Source organism: Aotus nancymaae, unplaced genomic scaffold (assembly GCF_030222135.1).
Source record: "Aotus nancymaae isolate 86718 unplaced genomic scaffold, 86718_ANA_hifiasm-v0.15.2.pri h1tg000077l, whole genome shotgun sequence".
In the NCBI taxonomy this organism is placed as follows: Eukaryota; Metazoa; Chordata; class Mammalia; order Primates; family Aotidae; genus Aotus; species Aotus nancymaae.
This window is the reverse complement of record NW_026988492.1, coordinates 15311729-15338700: the sequence shown is the minus strand read 5'-3', so window position 1 is coordinate 15338700 and position 26972 is coordinate 15311729. Positions and strand designations below refer to the sequence as shown.

General features: G+C 37.4%; 1 protein-coding gene across 1 annotated transcript in view; it reads left to right on the top strand.

Annotated features, from left to right (window-relative positions):
• MALRD1 (MAM and LDL receptor class A domain containing 1) overlaps positions 1 to 26972 on the top strand; it is a 609315-nt gene that overhangs the window by 137617 nt on the left and 444726 nt on the right. The window contains exons 15-18 of the mRNA XM_064368444.1: positions 7261 to 7413; positions 7829 to 7934; positions 8405 to 8772; positions 12663 to 13075. Coding sequence (XP_064224514.1) covers positions 7261 to 7413; positions 7829 to 7934; positions 8405 to 8772; positions 12663 to 13075 — 1040 coding nt within the window. The remainder of the gene's footprint in view (positions 1 to 7260; positions 7414 to 7828; positions 7935 to 8404; positions 8773 to 12662; positions 13076 to 26972) is intronic.

Sequence of the window (26972 nt, the reverse complement as noted above, 5' to 3'; positions counted from 1 at the left end):
ACAGAAACTGTTCTTATCCAAGTCACCTAGATCCAGTGATCTGTTCTCAATCTTCATTTGACACATATGGTATCACCCTCCTCCTTAAAATACTTAAACTTGAATTGGCTTCCAGGACATGAGGCACCACTCTGGTTTTTTTCTCCTATTTTTATGCCTTCTCTTTGTCATTTTGGTAATGTTCTAATTTATTTCTCCAGCCTAAACTTATCATGTGAACTCTAGACTCATACCTCCAGCTCTTGACTTGACAAGATCACTTGAATACCTAATAGGAACAGCAAACGCAACACATCCAAAATTGAGATTCTGTTTCTCCCAACAACCTTCAAACCTGTCTCCCGAGCTGCTCAGATTAAAGACTTTGAAATCCTATTAACTTCTCTTTTTCTCATACTACGCCTTTGCTATCAATTAATCCTGTCATGTCTGCTTTCAAGTATCTCCAGAATGGCCCATTTTTGTCTGCATTGCTACCATCCTGTATTAGTCTGTTTTCACACTGCTATAAAGAATGGCCTGAGACTAGGTAATTTATAAAGGAAAGAGGTTTGGTTGACTCACAGTTCTGCATGGCTGGGGAGGCTTCAGGAAACTCATGATCATGGCGGAAGGTGAAGGGGAAGCAAGGCACATCTTACATGGAGGCAGGAGAGAGAGAATGAGGGAGAAGTAGCACTTGTAAACCATCAGATCTCATGAAAACTCACTCACTATAACGAGGATGGTATGGGGGAAACCACCCCATGATCCCATCAGCTCCCACCAGGTCTCTTCCTCAACACCTGGGAATTACAATTCAAGGTGAGATTTGGGTGGGAACACAGAGCCGAACCATATTACACCTTGAACCTGACCATTCTCAATTTTTGTCCGGATTTTTGCAATATTCTTCTCTTTCCTTTTTTTGTCCTCTACTCTCTTCAGTAAAGTCAGATATTGTCACCCCTCTGCTTAAAATGTCCCAGTTGTTTCCCATCTCATTCAAAATTACAGCCAAAAAATAGATGTGAGCTGTCTAATTTAATGTCTTCTTATTCTACCCTCATTCATTGTCCTTGCCACACCCTGGTCTCTGAATCCATCTGAACATGAGGAGCATGCCTTCGCCTCAAGGCTTTGTCCCTTGGTGGTGGGTGTCCTTTACTTGCATAACTACACAACTTGCTTCCTCCCCTACCTCCTTTAGCCATTTACCTAATTGCCAACTTTTCTATAAAGTGTTCATTGATCATTGATAAAATTACAGCTCTTTGCTCTAACATTTTCAATTTTCTTCCTTATTTTATTTTTATTAGCCCTTTTACTATTACTCATTTATCTTGTGTTCTTATTGTTATCTCCCCTAATATCCACACCCCCCTCACTCTTATATGTAAAATTCATGAGGACAGAGCTTTTCTTTCTTTTTCTGCTGTGCTCTTAGACTTTATACTTGGGCAGACATATAACATGTGTTTGCTAAGTTTTTGTCAAATGAATGAATGAGCACATAGTGATTTTTACTCTATTATAATTGCCTACTTGCTTATGAATTCCCCACACTAGATTCTGAGCTTTTCAATAGTGATAGTATACATAGGTATTTACTATAGTGTCAAGTATTGTGAAGGGTCTAAAATTTTACCCAACTGGTAAGGAAACAAGTTAGACTGCCGTTGTTTCATGGATGCTGACAGAAGAGGTGAGATTCCTGTGTCACAGACAGATGACTTTATTGCTAATAGTATGACAAATGTTATGAGCAACATGTTTGCATTGGTTCTTCTTGCTCCCCATGTTCCCAGAGTAAGGGGCAATAGAGAGGTGCCCAGGTAGATAGGTATACACATGAAGCAGGCTTGCATCACTGCGAAAGAGGCCCTAAACTTACGGAAGTTAAATCTTTTATAATGGGCTGCAAACAAACTTTTCTGACCTTTTCTTTGGAAGGAGACATTTTCTTTATTCTACAGGTTAATAACTTGCCTTCTGTTGTAGAGGGGGTCACTATCTGTCTTTCATAGCTCTGCTATTTAAATATCCTTGAAAGGGCTAGAGCAAAGGGGCAGTTAATGGCCCTGCTCATAACCTGTGTAGAAACGTAAGAGACCCATGAGGAATTGTCTCCCAATAGTATCTGCATTGTCTAGATCTCAGGAGACCCTTGAAGCCATAGGTAGAATAGTGTAATTAATTATTCTTACTTCAAATACAATAATGATTTAGTTATTTATGTTACTGACATTGTTTAAAGATTTAATTATTTCTATTCATTTATATACACATCTTTAAAATATTTTTATGGTACTTTTGCAAGCATTCCCTTACTATTGTATATTTTGTTTTAAATAATTAATGACTATTAACTATTGATGAAGTCTAGAGTTTAATTGCCTCAACCTTATGATAACTTCAAACACATAACCATTAAAATGCTTGGAAAAGCCTGAAACTCAAAAGAATTACAGTGTTACAGAACATTTTCCAAAATAGAGAATATGGTATTCATGCATTTGGAGTTTATAACAAATGCTTAATCAAATAAAAGACAACCTCTATGAACCTAAGCCAACATACTAGAATACTCAATTAACTTTTGTCCTCCTTCATGCAACTTTCAGTAGGGTCACAGAATCTAGAGGAAAAAAAATCTTAAAAGGGACAAGAAGAGTCAATGTGGTGGGCCTAACAACCTTGATTATTGTATGGTTTGACACCTATTTCCAGACTCTGTCCCATGGTCATAATATTTTGATTTTGTATTATCTTCTGTTAAAAACACATAGCATCATGCTTGGTATAGAATAACTGTTTAAAAATTGTTATTATTGATGATTTAACTTAATAGAAGCTGTATAATTTTAAAGAGCATAAGCTTTGCCATCAGGTCTGCATTAGAATCATCACAAGAGTTATGAGCTCTGAAAAATTATATGTCACTCCTCTTTCAATCTCATATTTATCATATCTAAAACAGGGACATGGGCCAGGTGCAGTGGCTCACACCTGTTATCCCAACACTTTGGGAAGCTGAGGAGGGTGGATCACTTGAGGTCAAGAGTTCAAGACCAGCCTGGCCAACATGGCGAAACCCTATCTCTACTAAAAATACATACATTAGTCAGGCATGGTGGTGGGCTCTGTAATCCCAGCTACTCGGGAGATTGAGGCATGAGAAGCGCTTGAACCTGGGAGGTGGAGGTTGCAGTGAGCTGAGATCGTGCCACTGCACTCCGTCCTGGGGTATAGAGCAAAACTCTGTCTCCAAATAAATAAAATAAAATCATAAAATAAAATAAAATATAAAAATGGGACAGAACCAGGCACAGTGGATTACTACTTGTAAACCCTGCACTTTGGGAGGCTGAGGCAGGAGGACCCTTGAGCCCTCAGACCAGCATAGGCAACATGGGGAGACCCCATCTCAACAAAAATTAAAAAAAAAGATAGCCAGGCATGGTGGCATGCACCTGTGTTCCCAGCTACTCAGGAGGCTGAGGCAGGAGAATTGTCTGTGCCTGGGAGGTTGAGGCTGTCGTGAGCTGAGGTCATGTCACTGCACTCCAGCCTGGGCAACTGAATGAGACCGTCTCAAAATAAATTAAGATAGGGACAACAGTATTTCCTTTGATATTTCATGAGGATTAAATAAGATGACATATGTATCAACAGATGTTTTTTACACTACATGTATATTCTTTCTGGTTCAGATCTTTCTGTAAGTCACAACGGCACCTCTTGCCTGGGTCTGGGTTTTAACTTTTTAAAATTACTACTCACATGCTCAGCCTTCGTTTTGTTTTTGTTTTACTTTGTTTTTCTCACTAAACATGAGCATCTTGCCTCTGTGGCTAACACCAGAAGGAGTTCAACTGTTCAAAGTTCAACCACATGATGTGTCAGGACATATTTCCTTCTAGGAATTTTTAAATCTTTGTGTGAGGCTCAAATTACCAGCTTAGACTTCAGACTTCTCTTTTGTACACTTCGTGTTTGTTCCTTGCCAACAAACCTCAGTAGAATCATCCTAAACCATCAGAGAAGTTCTGAGACAGTGAATCTGAAATAATAAAGACTCTGATTTTGGACTTTTTCCCCCCACTGCATGAGGATTTTTGGCTTCTACATAAATTCAGTTTCTTTTATCTCAATGAAGAGCTCAAAGAATGACAGGGATGGACCTGTGAGCCAGCCTACCAAGTATCCCCTAATGCCTTTTCTCAAGGGGGAACTGATGTAATGATATTTGCATAATTAGTAGAGGTCATTCAGGTAATTTTTCTCATGGTAACTAAAAGCTGCTGTAGAATCATTAGCTTTTCAACCCATAGCCATAGTATAGACAGTCATAATTTTATTTTTATTGTACTTTGGACTTTGAGGTACATGTGCTAAATAGGAATTTTGTGTCAACGGGCATCAAGTTATGCCTGTAACAGCCCCTAGCACAAAGCTTGCTATACACCAAACCCTGAATAAATGCTAATTGCAATTATTATTGCAAATAATGAGAATTCTGGTGATGATAACTGAGAAAGTTAATAATGCTTCAGAAACATTAAAAAATATTTGGACCTCAATTATTAAAACATTCCCAGGCTATTGTATTTCTCCTTTTCTAACTTAGAAATTTTATATGTGTATACGTGTGGGTGTGTATATATATACACATATGTACTACATTTGTATATATTTATGATATATAATTCTATGTAGAAAAAATATATATATAATTTTTCAAAGCTGTTCTAGTGAAGCACATATTCAATTAATAGCTAACTAGAGGGCGTGCTGGCTCACACCTGTAATCCCAGCACTTTGGGAGACTGAGGTGGATAGATCACCTGAGGTTGGGAGTTTGAGACCAGCCTGACCAACATGGATAAACCCCATTTCTACTAAAAATACAAAATTAGCTGGGCGTGGTAGTGCATGCCTGTAATCTCAGATACTCGGGAGGTTGAGGTAGAATTGCTTGAACCTGGGATGCGGAGGTTGTGGTGAGCCAACACTGCACCGTTGCACTCCAGCCTGGGCAAGAAGAGTGAAACTCCGTCTCAAAAAGATAAATTAATAAATAAAATAAAACAAATGATTGATTATTACATTTATGATCAATCAAGGAAAGTTTTAAAATCTGAGTATAAAGAACACTAGAAATGCATATTTGAATGTTAAAAGCATAATTATCTTTTGAAAAATCACTATCTTTGAAGAGTCTTATCTAAGAGAACTACAAAGTCACTGCAATGATTTCTGAAATTTTGCTACCATTGGAATATTCTCTTATTTCTATAGCAGTATCTCCCTGAATAGCAGATAATAAGGTTTCCTTTCCAGGTAGGTGTGTGAGATAGATACTATACAATAGCAATAACCTGTTTTCCTCTTATATTTACATAACAATAACTCCTAGATCCAGTTCCCCAGATTGTCTGAAATAAGAATCAAAAGCATTTGCTTCCCAGGTATCAAAATGACATCTACATACTTTGAAACCCTAGACTCTATGTATATTTATGTGTTGTTTGTATATTATTATATACTTACGGAGATAGCTTTTAACTGTATGAAGACAAATATCCTTTGCATTTTATTTCTAACTTGTATTATTTACTATTATTATTTTAAATTTTTGGGCAGTATATGATTTTGCTTTATCACACATTTGTAAACTTTACTTGAAAAATCTTTAAATATAGTAAAGCTTTCATTTCACTTTTTTTTGTCTTTATATACTGAAGTATAGCTGTCTCTTGCATATTAAAGTAGATGTGTTATTTTTAAAGTTTTTATTTTTAGATATATAGATGTATTTATACATTCCCTTTGATTCTGATAAGATTCAGAACTACTTTTCTAGTCAAATTGGGGCCAGGAAATTTGATAGAAAGCAAATATGCTTTTGAAATTAGCCATTTCATAGAAACTATCAAAGCTTAGAAGGTGTTTGTAATATTATCATCTCACATTCTTCTCCATGTAGAAGTGGCATTTTCAAGATTCAAAAGGCTAATTTTACCATTAGGTTAAAATGCTCTTACAATTGGGTTAAATTCCCTATAACTTTGTTATTAGATTAAAATGATCTTATAATTTTAAATTCTGTAATCTCATTTAGTGATTTAGTTTATACTTTTTTACCCTAAACTCACTGTTTGCTTCCTAATTTATTTTACAAGGGTATGTCTACACAGTTTATGACTATATTCCTGGATAAAAATAGCTAATGGCTAAGAATTTCAGTGTAATCATCATCAATGAAAATGAACTTCATTTTACCTTGGTCTGTGTAGTAACAGCTGAATGTTCATTCCAAGTAAATTCAGATTATGCCTTTTTGGTTTACTTTTGTTCAATCTAATGACAGTTAACACTTATTGTCAACAGTTGGAGAAAGAATATTAGCCTATGAGTCACAATATTTGGGTTACGATCCCACTCTATAACTTCTTAACTGTTTGACCTTGTTTACATTAATAACTACTCTCAACCTCTCTGTGCTCTTTTATAAAATAACAACAATAATACCTTCCTACAGGGCTGTTTGTGAAAGTCAGATCTATATATTCCACAGAGGGTCTATTACATAAAGTGTTCAATAACTATTAACTGTACTATTACACTACTAACATTATAATTTCTCTTTTTTTCTCATTTTCCTTTTTTCTTCTTCCTCTTCTGGAATATCTTTGCAGAGTATAACTGATTTCTCTGCATATTTATCTGAAAATAGTTCAAATTTTTTGTTTCTGCAACAGTTAGGCAGTGCATATAATACTTCGTGAAATACTAAGCTCTATACAAATCTGGGGTACATGTTGTATTAAATAGAGTGTATCTGGGATTCTTCACATATTAAATTGTTTAGAAGTAGCAGCTTTTCATGGTTAACATAAAACACCATGCAGAAACAATGACACCTTCAAGCTGACATAATAGTAGCTGGGAAACTAACATTAAGTATCAGCATGAACTAGATATACCTTGGCAATTCTATAAGCAACCGAGCTGAATGATGCTGTTTCTTAGAATATTTGGAAAAAAAATTGAATTTCTTGAATTGAGAATTCTGCCTTCTCAATTTCTAGTGTGGAAAGTGCAGGTCCATTTTTGCAAATGAGAAAGGATCCTTTTTTTATGTTCTCAAATGTGTCCCTTCATGCCCTTCATGTACATAGAGAAGCATAATAAAGTGATTTCCATTTGAGCTCTGCCTTTTCAAAGTGTGGGAGCCGTTTGCAGAGCCAGCATAAGAGCCATATTTTTGTTCTTCAGTTTCCAAGTGTGATTTTGAAGCAAACAGCTGTGGTTGGTTTGAAGCAATTAGTGGTGACCATTTTGACTGGGTACGGAGCTCTCAGAGTGAACTTTCCGCTGATTTTGAGCACCAGGCTCCACCTCGGGATCATAGTCTCAACACATCTCAAGGTAAGAAGCAAGCAGCGACTCTCTAACCACTGCTACTTACTGTGTAGTTAAACCTCAGAAGAGAGAGGGAAGGTATGGTTCTGTGATACTACAACAAACTGTCAGTTGGAATATTGTCAATTATAATTGTGCTGCATGGACTGATGCCTTTATGGGTGGTACAGATGGCATATAGATATATTTTTGGCTGAACTACCTGAAATTATTAATTATTTTTGGTATTATTTAGCATGAGATGTGGATAGTGGTTCAACATTTATGAGAGCAAATTTGACTAAGAGTCACTGATTGATTTTTTATTGTATAACTTTAATTTCAGTTGGACAGTGATCTTGCTCAATATAGGGTTAAGAGACAGATGTCTCATTTTAGAATCCAGTAGGTTAATGAAGGTTTTGTATTTGTATTTCAACAGGGCATTTTATGTTCATTCTGAAGGAAAGCAGCAGCTTGTGGCAAGTTGCTAAGCTCCAGAGCCCAACTTTCAGCCAGACAGGACCTGGATGCATACTTTCCTTCTGGTAAATATTAAACAAAATGATCAGTTACCCTATTGGTCAAGGATTTTCAAGCACACTTCTGCACTTATCATTACTGTGGTTTACTGCTGGTTTTACTCCAAAAATAGCTGTTGCATTAAATTCACACAATTTGCATTTTACTTAGGAGCATGTTATCAGTATATGTTCCTTTTTTCCTTAGGATGAAAGGGGCTCTTTCCTTCCAACTGTGGATTATAATTTAATTAAGATTGCTTCCTCTTGTTCTGTACTGAGCTCCCTGAGACAAGTTCCCAGGGTTGTGAGAATCACAGAGTGTGCTTTAGCAGATAAGCTCTTGCAAATGGATGGCCACAGTTATTGCAGGAAAGAAAAATGTCTTTTATGATAACTCATGAAAATTGACTGTTGACCAAGTAGAAAAGTCTAAAGGCTACATATGTAGTCTATTCTATAAATCACTTGCATTTCTTACATTTACTCTCTTTTAGGTTCTATAACTATGGCCTGTCAGTGGGAGCGGCTGAGCTGCAACTACATATGGAAAAATCTCATGACTCAACAGTGCTTTGGAGAGTATTATACAATCAGGGCAACCAATGGTCGGAGGCAGTCATTCAGCTAGGGCGCCTTTCTCAGCCCTTCCACTTGTCACTAGATAAAGTCAGTCTGGGCATTTATGATGGGGTCTCAGCTATTGATGACATCCGATTTGAAAATTGTACTCTCCCCTTTCCTGCTGAGAGCTGTGAAGGGCTGGATCATTTCTGGTGTCACCACACCAGGGCTTGCATAGAAAAACTTCAGTTATGTGATCTGGTGGATAACTGTGGTGATCGTACTGATGAAGTCAACTGTGGTAAGTTCTTTTTGGTTGGGGGATTCTCTTTCTCATTTTGAAAGTGATGGCCTTAATGAGTTCACTGTTGTCTTGCCAATCAAACCAATAACAGTAACCATAGCTCCAAAGCTGATGAATGTTATGTGTGGTTAATTGGTTAATTAGTCAATTTATTAAGTAGATTTATTAGATACTAGATATCAAATACTAGAGATATAATGATAAACGCAACTACAGAGTCCCTGCCCTTGTGGGAGCTTATAATCTTATCGAAATACAAATATCTAAATATTTAATAAAGAGATATTAAATGGTAGCTTTGTGCTGTGACTTTATTTAATAGTGGCAGTGGACTTTCTAGAGATTATAGAAAGCTTATAGATCAGAAAGTTCTTAGATCAGATCTAAAAAAATCACAAGTCAAAGCATGTATCTAAAAGCCCTGAGATGTGGCTGTAAGGCAGAAGGAAAATGGCCAGTGTGGCTAGAGCAAGGAGATGAAGGGGAAAGAGGGCCCAAAATATAAAAAGGATGAAAGTGTGGGGAAGGTCAGATGTGCAGGCCTTCGTAGTATGTTTCTGTACAGTTTGAATTTACCGCCAGTATTGCCCACCACACTTAGTGATGCGTAGTTGTTTTTTATTTTTTATTACAAAACTCTGTCAAGAAAAGAAAAGGTTTGCATCTTTCCTTGGACTCAGATTCCTCATCCAGAAATAGCAATGAATTTTAAAACTCAAGATATTTGAATATTACATTTTTAAAATAAATTACTCATATTTTATGAAATTTTTTTATAAATTACTTATTAATGAAATTTATTTTATGTGCTAAATTTATGTTCATGAAATAGAGGTGCTAATTACAAACCAAAGTAGAAACATAAAATGCTTACTACATCATAGAAAACATTAAAAAATTTCCATATAAATCATTGTAGAGAGTTTTGCACATATGTAATCTTCAGTACACATATTATCAAAGGTATATCAAAGTCAGGCCTATTAAATTCAGAATTACCATGCCTCTCATGAAATTTATATACTAGTATTTGAGTAAATATAATTAAAATTTGTGATTTGGACAATGACTATCATACAAAGTGTAACTTTTCCTAAGACCAATTTATTTTTGCAAATTTAGAAAGCCTTTTCATCTTTTCAAGCTCTCTAAATCCCACTCATTAAAAAATGGTGATTTGCTGCTAAAAATAAGCAAATCGCCCCTCAAACTTCCCTATATTCGCTTAGTAGAACTGGATAGTGAGAGTACAACTATAATATCACAAAACCTCTTGTGATTATATATTAGTGGAAGAATGTCAATTTCTCACACGGCCTTCCATCAAGGCATATTACTTCATTGCATAGTGTACATGAGAGATCCACAAATCCATGTTGTATTTCCTGAGATATATTTAGAGATGGAAAATATATTTTACGGAAAGGTGGAGCTAGGCATATTCTCTTTGGAAATGAAGTTTGAGTGCGCAGACAGCACCAAGACAGACAATAGAAAAATATGTTTGCTTTAGCATCAGTTTATGTCAGAAACGCAGCAACTTGCCATTCACAAGTTGATTAGTCACAAGTGAGGAAATATCCAAAGGAAGCTCATCTCCCACTTGACATTTACTCACTTGGTTTCCTTCATAAGGTCTAAGCTTCTCTTCTGTGATTTTTCTAAGACAGATGACTTATTCTTGCCTGGCTGCCTTTATTCACATACCCTTTTATTTATTGTTGCAGAATATTTGTTCACTTTTGGCACCAAGTGCCATTACTAAGATGAATAGTTAAAGGACAGTTGACATTTATTTTAAAAAAACTAACATGTAAATGAAGCTAAAATGTGGAGCTACTTGTTAATTCTAAAACCTGTTCCCTTCTCTCAAAGACTTTCAAATGCCCATTTTATAGTATTTATCCTAAGGTGAATATCAGGTGTCAGTATATCCTCACATTCAGAAAAATGAACACGTTCCTAAGTTACCCTAGAAATTTAGATAGAATGTTCAATAATTGACTATGGTAGATGTCCTCCTTACCTGAGGGCTTCCAAGATCCCCAGTGGATGTCTGAAACTGGGGATATATGTATGTATTTTTCTATACATAAATACTTATGATAAAGTTGTTTTTTGTTGTTTTTTTTTAAAGACAAAGAGTCTCCCTCTGTTGCCCAGGCTGGAGACAGTGGCGGGATCTCTGCTCACCGCAACCTCTGCCTCTCCGGTCAAGCGATTCTCCTACCTGAGCCTCCCAAGTAGCTGGGACTACAGGTGCCTGCCACTGTGCCCAGCTATTTTTTCTTTTTTTTGTGTGTTTTTTAGTAGAGACAGCATTTTACCATGTTGGCCAGGCTGGTCTTGAACTCCTGACCATAAGTGATCTGCCTACCTTGGCCTCCCAAAGTGCTAGGATTATAGGAGTAAGCCATTGTGCTCAGACTGATAAAGTTCAATTTATAAATTAGGCATAGTAAGAAATTAACAACAACAGCTACTAATAAAATAGAGTAGTTATAACAATATGCCTGCTCCATAACTCTTGCTCTTTGGAGCCATTATTAAGTGAAGTAAGGGTGAGTTAAACACTGGCACTGTGATCCTGTTGCAGTCGATCTGATAACCGAGATAGCTACTATTTGTGATGTACAGTATTTCATCAGGCTTCTCAGAATGACCTGCAACTCGAAATGAATTGCTTATTTCAAGAATTCTCCATTTCACATTTTTGACCACAGTTGATTGTGGGTAACTGTAACTGCCAAAAGTAAAACATCAGATAAGGCGGGACTGCTGTAAGATTCTTCATAAGTCTGAATTGGTCTAGGAACTGAAGGAAGTTGGCAGTTTAAAAGCTGCAGCTCGAAGGAGCTATAATCCAGTGAGAAGAAAAGACCCATAATTATGAGATCACAGCAAAAAAATGGCAAGGCACATACCTAACATTATGGTAAACAGAGGTGGAGAGAGAGGTGGGGTGTTTAGAATACACGGGGAAGGTGGTGCAGGCTAAGGGGAAGAATAGCTAGGGACCAGGCAGTCATTTTAATTTGGGGAAAGTGGACTCTGAAAGACAGAGAAGTTTTGATTTAAGTTTAGATTCTATGAGCATGTATGAAAGAATTTGGATTAGAGAAGGAAGTGGTATAAGTCCCATTGAAGGATTGTTTCCTTAGCACTGATGTGTAGAGACACTAGGATGCAGGATGAGATGGCACCAAAGACAAGATTTTGGGATTGAGGTCAGGAAAACATCTACATTAGGGTGCTTGTTAGAAATGTGGATTTCTGGGCTTCACCCTATATCCAATAAGCTAATATCTGTTGCAATGTTTTACCATGAAGTAAGCAATTTTACCATGAGTTCCGGGTGATTCTTAACATACAATTGTTCTCAGCTCTGCCTGTTAGAGTCACCAAGGAAACTTAGAAAAAAATCCTGATACATGGCTTTACCACTAGGAGCAATTACGTCACACCTCTGGAGGTGAATCCTTGGCTTTAGTGTTTGTTTTTTAATGTTCCCTGGCAATTGGAACATTCAGTTGAGATTGAAATCCACTGAGCCAGAAGTTTCTCACAGTGAGCCAGACATGGAGTCATGATCATTTGCCTGGAGTTATCTTCATAGAAATGGAGAAGAGATGTGCATTAAAAGTATTTGGAAAAAAATGTCCAAAGCAATTCCATCTTTAGTTCATAAAATATTATTACTTGATGTATCATTTAGGTTGTAGTTACTCTTTTTTTTAAAACTTCACTGTTGTATTTTTAAAATAAAATGGCTTACCTTGGCATGAGCAAAGTATCAACAAGCATTCTTTAAATATTAATAAATAGAATGTGGTTGGATGTATTTTTGTCCCTAATCATCTTTTACTCTAATTTAATGTGAATTTCAGCACCTGAGCTGCAGTGTGACTTTGAAAATGGAATCTGTAACTGGGAACAAGATACAAAGGATGACTTCGATTGGACCAGGAACCAGGGTCCAACGTCAACACTTAACACAGGGCCAATGAAAGATAATACTCTGGGCACAGCTAAAGGACACTATCTTTACATAGAATCTTCAGAGCCACAGGCTTTTCAAGACAGTGCTGCCTTACTCAGCCCAGTCCTTAATGCCACTGATACAAAAGGCTGCACTTTCCGCTTCTATTACCACATGTTTGGAAAGCACATTTATAGGTTGGCGATCTACCAGCAAATCTGGAGTGACACAAAAGGACAGCTGCTGTGGCAGATATTTGGGAATCAAGGCAACAGATGGATAAGGAAACACCTCAACATTTCCAGCAGGCAGCCCTTTCAGGTATGGATAATGGGTTTTATAATGTACATTTGAAATGCATCCGGATGTCTAAGGAGTATGAAAGATCACTGTATTCTTGAATTTTCAATTTGAATTTGATCAGCGTTACATTGCCACCCATTTATCATTTAATTGAGGGTGTATCAAAGCTCTTTAAGTTGTTTCTTCTTTGACCACCCCTAATAACTTAAGATTAGAATTTCTATAGATGAACACGTGGCCATTGGCAATAGCTGCAGGTCCATCCAATTTCAAGTAATTGTTCTACTGAAATGAAGAACCTGGAAGTAGAAGGGAGAGTTTTGCATAATCTCTGATATTTTGCAAAAAGCACATACACTGAAATCTGTGATTTTGCATATTTCATTTTACTTTTATCATTTTATAGGTAAGCAACAGAAATCCAGGCTTTATTTAGCAATTAGACAGCTTCTCTGAGGAAGAGCTAGAGTTTGGACGTAGGTCTCCTTACTCCTGGGAAATATTCTTTACTTCAGATTTTACCTGTTGTTTTCTAAAAGTCAGACTTACTATAGCAAGCTCAAATGTGTGTGTGGCATTTACAGTTTTTTAAAGGAATTTTACATATTATCTATCTGATTCTCTCAGCAATTTTCTGATTCTGGTAAGCCAGAAGTCCTTTCAGCCACTTTTTTAGATTCGAAGAAAAAATCTTGCTGATTGTTTATCCCTGGCCAAATAGCTTATGGGCAGCAGAACTGGGATTTGGGCTAGAACTCACTGTTTCTAATTAATGCATATTTATTTACTTTGCAACATATCATGCAGTCTGTAACATGCAGGGAGATTGAATATTTGTTCTTTCATTGTACAGTGAAATTGATCTATACATAATATACTGGAAAAAATGTCTTATCTGTCTCTGGCTAAACTTTTTTTTCTTTTTGCATATATTAAACTTCTTTAGTTACACAAATTGAAAGCCCTATATCTATCTAAATGTCTAAATCTAGTTAACAGTTTTGTAACCAAGAACTTAGCTCCAGGACACCTTTTGAAAGCTTCTGAAAGTCATAGATGTAGATTCTACAGTGAAGACACATTGGAATGGGAGATTTGTCCAGATAGACATAAACCGAAGGCATGAGAACTAATCCACCATCTACAGTGTGGCATTAGCCACAAGCGTAAGGTACAAGTAATCACACGGAATGAAATGGAAAGGAGGTCCTTTGACTTTTATGTAATAATGGCTTCTCTCCTTCAAATTAATTCTTAATGTCTCATCGGGTCAATTATAGTTTGCATCAAGCTAGTAGGTAGTGGATAAACCTTTCTCATGATATTTACTCAAGGATTGGTTTCCAGGAGAAAATCAACTTTGCAGGGAAGCAGCTTTATAGCTTCATAGCCAGATCAATGTGGGACTAACCAGGGAACACTTTCGCTGTGAACCTCAAACATGAAACTTGAGGTTTGAAACCCACCCTGGGTTACAAATGGTGTGTTCTCATTGATTTTATCTAAGGCTTCTTTTAGCCTTAAAGAAAAAATAAATAAAGATTCAGGCCCGAAAAGATGAATCAGAGATCATCCATGCTATGTGGATTTGTCTTTCCAGAGAGTGAAAAATGGGGCCTGAGCATTGGCTCACGCTTGTAATCCTAGCACTTTGGGAGACCGAAGTGGGAGGATTACTTGAGGTCAGTAGATCACCACCAACCTGGCTAACATGGCAAAATCCCATCTCAACTAAACATCAAAAATATTAGCCAGGCACACAGCTGTAATCCCAGCTGATTGGGAGGCTGAGTCAGGAGAAGCGCTTGAACCTGGAGGTGGAAGTTGCAGTGAGCCGAGAGCTGCTTCTGCACTCCATCGTGGGTGACAGAGCACGACTTCTCTAAAAAAAAAGAAAAAGAAAAAAAAGAAGCTGGGCAGGGCACTGATTTAAGGAACAGGATATTTTTTCTCCATTGAATAATGGATAGACATAGTTTCTGAGAAGGAGCAGAAATAACAACCAGCATTTTAATTAACTGTGATATGGTAGATGGAATGACCTAGCATTGGGCCCAGCAGATAGCAGGCGCTCATACCATGTTTGCATAAAGAAAAATGCAGAGATTTTTCAAGATCACTCATTTAAAATGGAAGACATAGGATAGGAACAAATTGTACATGTAAGTGTACAGGAACCAGCTTGCTTGTTAATGTCAATTGAAATAATCAGTCAGTGCTGTGTGTGCCATGGTCAGTAAAGGCTCAGGAAATCATTACACATGAAACCTCAGTTCAATCTTCTTATTTTTATTATAAGCTCTATTTTGTATAATTAACATATAATAAACTAAACATACTGAAAGTTTTGAAACCATCACCACATTATCGAGGTAATGGAAGTATACTTCGCCTCCAGTAGTTTCCTGAGTTCATTTCTCAGCCCTCTCACTCCTGGCCCTTATCAACCACCAAATTGCTTTCTGTCACTATACAGTAACTTATACAGTCTAAAATTTTATATAAATAAAATATTAAGCGTGTACTTTTTGTCTGACATTTTATGTTTTTTTCTGGGCTTAAGTCCAGAGTCTGTCTTGTTTTATTCAATACAATTATTTTGAGATTCATTCATGTTACAGCATCTATCAATAATTGATTTGGATAAAGCAAGTTGATTCATTAATATATTGATTATCACTGTTTCTAGTTTGAGCTATTATAAATACATGTGCTATGAACATTTGTATTGATATAATTATATGAACACCTACATTTTTTTTTTTTTTTGAGATGGCGTCTTGCTCCATCACCTAGACTGGAGTTCAGTGGTGTGATCTCAGCTCTCTGCAACCTCCGCCTCCAGGGTTCAAATGATTCTCCTGCCTCAGCCTCCCGAGTAGCTGGGACTACAGGCACGCACCACCATGCCTGGCTAATTTTTGTATTTTCAGTAGAGATGGGGTTTCACCATATTGACTAGGCTGGTCTCAAACTCTTGACCTCATGATCTGCCTGCCTCAGCCTCCCAGAGTGCTGGGATTACAGGCATGAGCCACCGTGCCGGGCCACCTACTTTCATTTCTCTTGAAATGAAATAAATACCCAGGAGTGCAATGACTGAGTCTTATGATAGAAGTATGTTTAACTTTTTAAGGGACTCTTAAACTGTTTTTCAAAGCTTACAATATTTTATTCCCATCAGCAGTGTATGAGAGTTTCAGCTTCTCCACATCCAAGCCAGTACTGATTAATATCAGTCATGGTAATATTACCTATTTAAAAATAGATAGTGGAGTCTCATTTTGGCTTTAATTTGCATTGCCCTAAGCATTAATTATGTTGAGCATATTTTCATATGCTTATTTACCAAACAAATGTCTACTTTGAAATGTCTGTTCCAGTCTTTCACCCAAGTTTTAAATGGGGTTGTTTTTTTTTCATTATTAAATCTTGAACTTTTAAAATATATTCTTGATGCAAGTCTTTTATCAGAAATATGAATTGCAAATATTTTCTCCCAGCCTGTAGCTTGTCTTTTGAGTCTCTTACTAGATTCTTTTGAAGAGCAGATTCTTTTTTTAAATTTGATGAGTTCTTCTTATCAATATATTATTTTATAAATCATGCTTTGGAGTCATATCAAAGAAAGCTTTGCCTTACTCAAAGTCCCAAATGTTTTCACATCTTCCTTCTCCTTTGGGAACTTAGATTACACATAAATTGTTACTTGAAATTTACTGTCTACTATCACTCTGTTCATGTTTTTATTTTTAATTTTATTTCCTCTCTGTATTTTATTTTGAGGGGTGTCTGTCTTTTCTTCTTTAATGCCTAATATGCTATCAGTGATACTTTTTTTTCATTGCACACATTACAAATTTGCTTTAAAGTTTGATATGAGCCTTTATCTTGCACGTTTCTATTGTAGAATATGCAGAATACTATTTTAATAAGCATTGAATGTCCTTAACTGATAATTTTGACATCTGTGTTTACTCTGGGTCGGTTCTGAGTGATTTTTCTCCTTATTATGAGCCATATTTTTCTGCTTTTGGTTGTTGCTGTTGCATCTCTGCTAATTTGTGTCTGGATGTGAGATATGGTGAATTTTATCTTACTGGGTGTTGAAAATATATAAAAAATATTCTTGATCTTTGTATTGGCATGTATTTAAGTTAGTTGGAAAGAGTTTGACTCTTTTTCATCTTGCGTATAAAATTTATTAGGTGGGATCAGACCAGTGCTCATTTTAGAGCTAATTACTCCCAGCTAGTGAGGCAAGACCATTCTGTGTATCCCTGTGAATCTTGAAGTGTTTCTGATAAAATAAGTGTGGTGAAGTGTTTCTGATAAAATAAGTGTTTCTGATAAAATAATGGTGTGGCTGATAAAATAAGCACTATTCCTGGACCTTGGCGAGCATGTGTACTGTTACTTTTTATCCTTTCTGGGTGTTCTTTCTCCAACCTTAGGCACCTTTCTCTTGGCCTGTCCTAACAATTACTTAGCTATGTATTTTAGGGGTCCCTTTGCAGAGCTCCGGAGTTCACTTTCTATGCAGCCCCTTCTTCTCTGAAACCTTGTCCTGAAAGCTCATGTCAATGTGGTTTCCTTGGACACTCAGCTCTGTCCCCTCAGCTCAGGGAGAACAATGAGCTCCTCCTGGGCTCTTCTCTTGGAGCAGTGGGTTGGAAAACTTTCTCCAGGCTTAAATTAGGGCAGTCGTCTGGCTCACCTTGTTTGAAACTGACTTTATAGTGTCTTACAAACTTCTGTGGCATATATTTTGGCCATTTTTTTTTTGGTTGTTTCAGAAGAGAGAGAAACTTTAGTTCTTGTTACTCCGTCATGGTCATTGCAGAAGTCAACCTAACTGATATTTACCAGTATCAGTGGCTACACATTGAACTTGCTTAAGATAATTTTTAAATGGCATAGAACTTCCTGTTCATTGAATGAGACTCTCTACCTATTTTGTAGATGCTTATTTGTATGGAGAAACTTCAAAAAGTTTGTGGAAATGAAAAGATAAACATTAAAAATGTGATATTTGCTTTTCATCCCTAAAGAACTGACGGTCCTGGGAACTTAATGATGTCAATGCAGTTGTTTTTACACTATTAACTTAAGAAAAATGGGTGCCCTTTACACATTTATTGAGATTGGGAAACAAAAAGAAGTCAGAAGGAGCCAAATCAATATTGTCAGGTGGATTCCTGATGACTTTCCCATTGAGACTCTCGTGTAATTGCCTTTGTTTGATGAGAGGAATCAACAGGAACATCGTGGCATTAGAGGACTTTCTGCTAAAGCTTTACCAGGTATTTTCCACTAAGGCTTTGGCTAGCTTATTCAGAACATTCTCATGATGAGCAGATATTATTGTTCTTTGGCCTTCCGCAAAGTCAACAAGCAAAATGCCTTGAATGCACCCAAAAAACTGTTGCCGTGACCTTTGCTCATGAGTGATCTGCTTTTGCTTTGACTGTATCTCTTCCACCCTTTGGTAGCCATTTCTTTGATTATGTTTTGTCCTCAGGATCATACTGGGAAAGCTATGTTTTATCTTCTGTTACAATTCTTCAAAGAAATGCTTCAGGATCTTGACGCTGGTCGTTTAAGATTCCCATTGAGAGCTCTGCTCTTGTCTGCGGCTGATCTGGGCACAACACTTTTGGCACCCATGCGGTGGAAAGTCTGCTCAACTTTAATTTTTCAGTCAGAACTGTGTAAGCTGAACCAATTAAGCTGTCTATGATGTTGGCTATTGTCTGTGTTGTTGATTATCAGTCCTCTTCAAATGGGGCACAAACAAGATTAATTTTTTTCCTTGCTAATTGATGTGGACAGTCTGTCCCTGTGGACTTCATCTTCCACATCATCTTGTTCCTTCTGAAAAAAAGCTGTCCGTTTGTAAACTACTAATGTCTTTGGGGCATCGTCCCCTAAGCTTCTTGTAAAGCATGAGTGATTTCACCATTCTTTCTCACAAGCTTTGTAATGATTTAATGTTTGTTCTTGCTTCAATTTTAGCAGAATCTACATTGCTCTGATAGGGGCTCTTTTCAAACTGATGTGTTCTCCTTCTTAGTGTCTCAAACTAGATCATGTACAGACATACTATAATAAATTAGTATGAGTTTATTTTGCTGCCAAAATTGAAATCCTTGCATAGTTTTCTTTTCATAACATGCATTTTCCATGAATTTTTTAAGTCCTCTCATGTATTCACAGGTGGAGCGCCTTACCTATTCTGACCTCAGTCAAGCCTTACCTATTCTGCCCTCGGTCAAGCCTTACCTATTCTGCCCTCGGTCAAGCCTTACCTATTCTGACCTCGGTCAAGCCTTACCTATTCTGCCCTCGGTCAAGCCTTACCTATTCTGCCCTCGGTCAAGCCTTACCTATTCTGACCTCGGTCAAGCCTTACCTATTCTGACCTCGGTCAAGCCTTACCTATTCTGCCCTCGGTCAAGCCTTACCTATTCTGCCCTCGGTCAAGCCTTACCTATTCTGACCTCGGTCAAGCCTTACCTATTCTGCCCTCGGTCAAGCCTTACCTATTCTGCCCTCGGTCAAGCCTTACCTATTCTGCCCTCGGTCCAGCCTTACCTATCCTGCCCTCGGTCCAGCCTTACCTATCCTGCCCTCGGTCCAGCCTTACCTATCCTGCCCTCGGTCCAGCCTTACCTATCCTGCCCTCGGTCCAGCCTTACCTATCCTGCCCTCGGTCCAGCCTTACCTATCCTGCCCTCGGTCCAGCCTTACCTATCCTGCCCTCGGTCCAGCCTTACCTATCCTGCCCTCGGTCCAGCCTTACCTATCCTGCCCTCGGTCCAGCCTTACCTATCCTGCCCTCGGTCCAGCCTTACCTATCCTGCCCTCGGTCCAGCCTTACCTATCCTGCCCTCGGTCCAGCCTTACCTATCCTGCCCTCGGTCCAGCCTTACCTATCCTGCCCTCGGTCCAGCCTTACCTATCCTGCCCTCGGTCCAGCCTTACCTATCCTGCCCTCGGTCCAGCCTTACCTATCCTGCCCTCGGTCCAGCCTTACCTATCCTGCCCTCGGTCCAGCCTTACCTATCCTGCCCTCGGTCCAGCCTTACCTATCCTGCCCTCGGTCCAGCCTTACCTATCCTGCCCTCGGTCAAGCCTTACCTATCCTGCCCTCGGTCAAGCCTTACCTATCCTGCCCTCGGTCAAGTCTTACCTATTCTGCCCTCGGTCCAGCCTTACCTATTCTGCCCTCGGTCCATCCTTACCTATTCTGCCCTCGGTCAAGCCTTACCTATTCTGCGCTCGGTCAAGCCTTACCTATTCTGCCCTCGGTCCATCCTTACCTATTCTGCCCTCGGTCAAGCCTTACCTATTCTGCGCTCGGTCAAGCCTTACCTATTCTGCCCTCGGTCAAGCCTTACCTATTCTGACCTCGGTCAAGCCTTACCTATTCTGACCTCGGTCAACCCTTACCTATTCTGACCTCAGTCAGTTATTCAAGCCTCTTTCCTTGTCAGTGATACATTAGAAAGGCAGAGTATTGAAAAATGAAATTGCTTCTCTTGGTTAAGAAATACTATATATTTTTCTACTTCTTTCTTATTGTTTCCCTCTTCTTTCATTCCCACATTCTCTCCTTTCTCCTCCCTCCCCTTCCCTGTTTTCTTCCTTTCTTCCATCTTTCCTATTCTCAAGATTTAATGAATATTTCCTGAACATCAGATGTTGTCATATTATTTGTTTAATCTTCAGGTAACAATAATACCTTAAATGCAAATAATTTTTTTATCCCCATGTTATGAATATAGCAGTAAAGATATGGAGAGGCCAAACCAGTGGCTCTTATATCCACGCTCTTTCTTCTAAATACTTTCACCTTAATTTTGGTCTACATCTCCAACCATAGCTGGTTGCCATAGTACTTTCTCTCTGGCCTTGCTACTCTCATTCTTGCACCTACTCACTGAAATGAAATTGATCTTTCTAAAATGCAAACCTGGTCTTAGTATTTTATTACTTAAAACCCATTGGAGGTTTTCCATGATTTATGGAATAAAGTCAAAATTCCTGTTTTTGTCTCATATTTCTGTGTGCCTCTCATCCCTACATTTACTGATTCCTGTGTGCCATAAGTTGCCAGTAGTCCAGAGTTCATTCTTTTTTGTACTTGGGAAGACTTCCGTATCCTGCAACTTCTCCCCTCAAATATGCTTGGAAAATGCCTTCTTATTTTTTTCAGATTCAGGTTAGTTTTTTCCTTCAGTTTCTCTTACCTTTTCCTGAAGCTTACACTGACTGTTACACATGCCTGCAGGCGAAGCCACTCATTCCCTTGTGCCCTTTGTAGGTATTCATTTATCATGCAGTCTTTATACTTACTGGTTTACCTGCCTTTTAGCTCACTGAACGCAGGGACTATGTCTTTGTTGCTCTAGCACCTACTGCAGTACCTGGTATCCAAAAACTGTATGCTGCGTGTTTGTTGAATGACTATTTGACTGAATGATTGTACTCCTAATTAGTAGATAGAAAGCCAAGACTACTTTTCAGTTCATCATTCGTGGTGCTTAATTTTAGTTTCTTTATTGTGTTCATAAGAATTCCTTACTGACTTGAAACTATGGCACTAGATGTCAGTTCATTTAAGCAATGATTGCTTTACATATAATAAGAGGCTTCAATAATTATGCTTTTTTTTTTTTTTTTTTGATACGGAGTTTCACTCTTGTTACCCAGGCTGGAGTGCAATGGCGCAATCTCGGCTCACCGCAACCTCTGCCTCCTGGGTTCAAGCAATTCTCCTGCCTCAGCCTCCTGAGTAGCTGGGACTACAGGCGCACGTCACCATGCCCAGCTAATTTTTGTATTTTTAGTAGAGACGGAGTTTCACCTTGTTGACCAGGATGGTCTCGATCTCTTGACCTCGTGATCCACCCACCTCGGCCTCCCAAAGTGCTGGGACTACAGGCCTGAGCCACTGCGCCCAGTCCACTATGCATTTTTATTTCAGTTTCAATAACTGATCAATTTATTAATTTTCTCTGTTTTGGCTTAATGTTCACAGTTAATATCAAATAAAAGTGTTTTACTTAAAATTATTCATACCAATTATGATAGGTGAACGTTACTTTGATTTATATTCAAGTAGTAGTTTTAGTTGAACACTGAATATACTAAGATGCTGCCTTTGTTTCTTCTTATGAAGAGGCTACTGTGTTTATATAAATTATTAAAATCTTTGAAAATATGAAGAGTGTCATATTTCTATTTTCAGTTCTCTGTGCTTCAGAATTCCTTTTACACTTGCACTTAAGTCCCTTGGAGCAGTTGATGTTAATATTTATGTGGCTAATTTCATGGACATGGTAGTTTTCATTTCCATCATTAATTTGTACAGGAGATAGACCGTTTTCCAGGTGTAAGCTCAGTCGTGCAATTAGAAAATATATAAGCAGAAAGGAGTTATTTGGTCTAACCCATTTATTCTACAAATAGAGAAATCAGAGTCCAGAAACTCTGTCTTCTTTAAAGTCTTGTAGGTATTTAAGAACAAAGAAGAGGCTTTAGGTTTCTGGAATCTGAACCCAGTGATCTTCACACTGTAATGATCTTCATCCATATTATTCACATAAGTAAATATAATCACACATTAAATAGGAAACAAAAATACTAAGGAGATATACTGAAAAATGAAATAATATTATCTTAATTATTTTGACCTTCAGATTCAATATATAGCAACTTGAAGGCTAATATTTCCAATGATTCCCTGAGTAAACCATTTTTTAATAAGATTACAAGTTTTGGTAATTTAATTATTTTGACTGATCCAAATGCTACCCCACTAGACTGAAAAAATGTGTTTATTTATATGTCATAAAGAATGATTTATTTATTCCAAAAAGGCAAATTTTCAAATTATATGAGTCTTCTGAAACTGTTATTTTTTTCCCATATGTTTTCTAAATATATTTTAGAGGGCATTTGTAGGTTTTCATGGTGCTGAAAAATTATGGTATAACGGTCTTATGAAGGAGAATAATGACATTTAGATAGTGTAACTTTTTAGAATCACAATACTTTTTGGTGAAATGTGTTTGGTTGCTGCAGCGCTGGTCTCTTACACTAATTATATCATAACATACTATACTAATATAATATGCCATACTAAATTATTAAATGGTAAGTTGCTCTTAAATCCTCTAGAATACTGCAAAGAAATAGTTTATATGAGAGTATCATAGGGTATGTAGTGCAATATTTCCTTTTCTTTCTTCTTCTTTTTTTTGATTCATTTTTTTCTTTTTTTTAAATTATACTTTAACTTCTGGAGTACATGTGCAGATCTTGCAGGATTGTTACATAGGTATACACGTGCCATGGTGGTTTGCTGGCCCCATACCTCCGTCACTTACATTAGGTATTTCTCCTAATGTTATCCATCCCCAACCTCCCCACCTGCTGCTATCCCTCCCCTAGCCCCCCATCTCCCAACAGACCCCAGTGTGGGATGTTCCCCTCCCTGTGTCCATGTGTTCTCATTGTTCAACACCCACTTATGAGTGAGAATATGAGGTGTTTGGTTTTCTGTTCTTGTATTAATTTGCTGAGAATGATGGTTTCCAGATTCATCCATGTCCCTACAAAGGACATTGCCTTCTTCTTTTTTTTTTTTTTGAAGACAAGATCTTACTCTGTTGTCCAGGCTGGAGTACTGTGCCATGTTCATAGTTCACTGCAGCCTTGAATTCCCAGGCTCAAGTGATCTTCTTGATTGAGCCTCCCAAGTAGCTGTGCCTACAGGTGTGCACCACCACACTCAGCTAATTTTAAAAAGATTTTAATAGAGATGAGGTCTCACTATGTTGCCCAAGCTGGTCTCAAATTCTTGAGCTCAAGAGGTCCTCCCAGAGTGTTGGGATTACAGGCATGAGCCACCATACCCAGCCAATGTTTCTTTTCTAAAAGACATTCTCTATCATATTTCTCATTTTAACTTAACATAATATTGAAAGTATAGATCTGAGAAAGAGATAGTACCTGTAGATCTGGGATCTTACATACTAATATTATGGGATGCATTCAGATTTGGTCAGCAGATACTCCGTTTATTCCAGAACACCACCAGCAAAGGAATGTAATTATGTCTATCACTAAAACTTTGTGTCAATACAGACTACTGTACTTGTTATCATAGATGGTCCTTGGATGGCATCCTTAAATATTTTTAAACCTAGACAGTTGATGTACTTTTTCTTTTTGGATAATTTTCATCGTTTTATCTAATTTTGTTATAACTAATGTGTTTAATATGGCTTTGTTCATTTTTTAAAAAGTCGTTTAGTATCCTTAGAACTCGGTGCTGATTCCTTTTGCTAGCAGGCTTTTTTAATAAGATGTCTCACTTTGTCCTGGTTCTCTACTACTAGCATGAGGTCTCTGTCAAGATAGCAAAATAATTTGTTATAGAATATCCTGTGTAGAGGGACATGGGAGGAGTCATATTTCAAGAGGGAAAGGCCTTGGATGAGCCAGGCTCAATTGTAGAGACTTGAATTAAAATAAGACTGAGAGAATGGACACTTTATCACACTATTAAAGCAAAATTCTGACAATAACTTCTAAAAACGTTTCAACTCTCATATGCTGAGCTTACCACCGATCTTCCAAAAGTATAATTTCTTACATGAAGGTCCAGGTACATAATGAGAAATTACTATTTTATACAAATATCTTCAGTCGCCTCTATTGTTGGTTTACCATAAATGCTTTTATCAGACTTACAGACGTTAATTTTTAAAATTAGCTACCATTACAACTAGCTTGAGAATAACGTTCTTTTTAAGAATTTGACCCAGACAGGAAATGCTTTCTTATACAAAATTGAAACCTGTTTTCCTTCTGCTTTTCCTTGGTAGGGCTGAGTTCCTTGGCATAGTTCAGTTATCAATGGCAGTCATAAAGAAGTGTTACAAAAACCCAGCTTATTGCAACTTATGAATTCTTTGGCATCCTGGAAACAGGGCTCACAATCTTCAACTCACTTTTTCCTATCATAGCCTCTTTTCCTGAAATGTTTATGTATTATGTAGGCCTGGGGAAAGGACATAGGCTTTCAAAGAAAATATTCTCCAATAGCTTTCTCAACTCCATAGAACCTTCTGACTAAATCTGGAAGAATTCCACTGTGCTCTGATTATATCCTTCAATAGTGAAGAAAAAGATATTTTTTACCCCAGGTGGATTTTGCAATGAAAGAGAGCATGATTTTTTAAAAATGTTGTTTATAATCATAATTTGTTTTTTCATTTATGGAATGTGTTTTAAATCCTAAATGGTTCATCATTTTTTAGTATTTCTGGTAATAAAATGTTTCTGAATCTATGTTGTAAATAACATAGAACCATATTTAATAATGTTAAGTTGATACCACTTTTCCTGAAATTATATATATAAATGCTGAAAGTATAAATTAAATATGCAGCTTCATGGAACATTTTTCTTCCAAGTGTGCATTTACTAGAATTTGCATTGAAAGGTTTTAGGAGCCTGTTGGTATGAACCCTGTGTGAGCAACACTCAGATTTGTTGCTTACCGAACAGCACAGTAAATCTTGCTTCACAATCTGAGATTTCTCATCTACCATCTTGAGCTGAATTTAAAATATACCCATGGTCTATTATGTCACCTCTTCATTAAATACTGATGCAAATCTTGGTTTCCAGTGTGAAGAATTTACGGCTAGAGAAGGGAAAAAGAAAGGGTTAAGCAGAGCTCATTAAAGAGTGTATAGGCAAGAAAACACATCAAATGTCTAAGTTTATTATTTAAGTTCTGTTAGTCTTGTTATGATTTCCAAAACACTAAATGCCATCTAGTATTTTGGAACTTCCAAACTTATAGTAGAATATTATTATGGGTCATCTTAATTGGAAATACACAGGAAAATCCTGATGATTAATATAGACTGGTGACATCGCTCACATATTTATATAACCTATGTTGAAAAGAAAGAAAAAAGAAAGGCAGAAAGGAAAGAAGGAAAAGAGAGGAGAGAGAAGAACAAGAAAACATTTGAATTTGTGGAAATGTAATGTTTTAAATTACTAACTTGCAAGAATGGGTAAGAAAAATAGTGAGTGTGAACATAATACTTTAATTTCAGCTGTCCTTTAACTCTTCTCAATCTGTGGCCAGTATTGAAACTTGGTGTAATTTTCTTTTATTTCTCCCTCCTTTCCTCCCTCCATCCCTTCTTTCCACCTTCCTTCGCTTCCTCTCCTTGCATTTCCTTCTTTTTTTCCTCCCTCCCTCTCTTCTTTCCTCAGTTCCCCAGAACCACATATGCCAGCCATTTGAACCCTTTCGGCTCATAGATACTGCCAAGCCCCTTCACCCTGCCTTCTGGCTAGATTTAGTAGAATGGAATGAGAAACATAGACTTTGTGTCTGGGATGGCCATGTCTGATTTTGTAGATTTTTGCTGTGATGACGTTGTCCAGCTGAGAGATGCTAGACTGGGTTGAAATTTCAACTGCCGTTTTATTTGCCGTTTTGGAATTTGCAGGAATGTGCTGGATATGCTAACAGCCACCTGGCTAGCCTCCACAAGGAAGTATTTAAATATACATATGTAAAGGTGTAATATGAAGAAAATTGCATTAGATCATAAGGGATGAATTATTTTGTAAATAACTACCTGTCATATAGGATACCTAGTATCAATCACCTTAGTTAGACAGTATCTGTGTATATAGGTAGATAAACAAAAAAGCAGTTTATTTCTCTCTAATGAATCCTTGACTCTCTAGGAGTAAACTCTGAAATGTCTCTGCTGATCCAGACTTGTTTGAATCATGTGCAACATTTCAGATTTGTCTTTTTTCTGCAAGTTTTTTAAGTAGTATAACATATTGAACCAAATAGTTTTGCTTG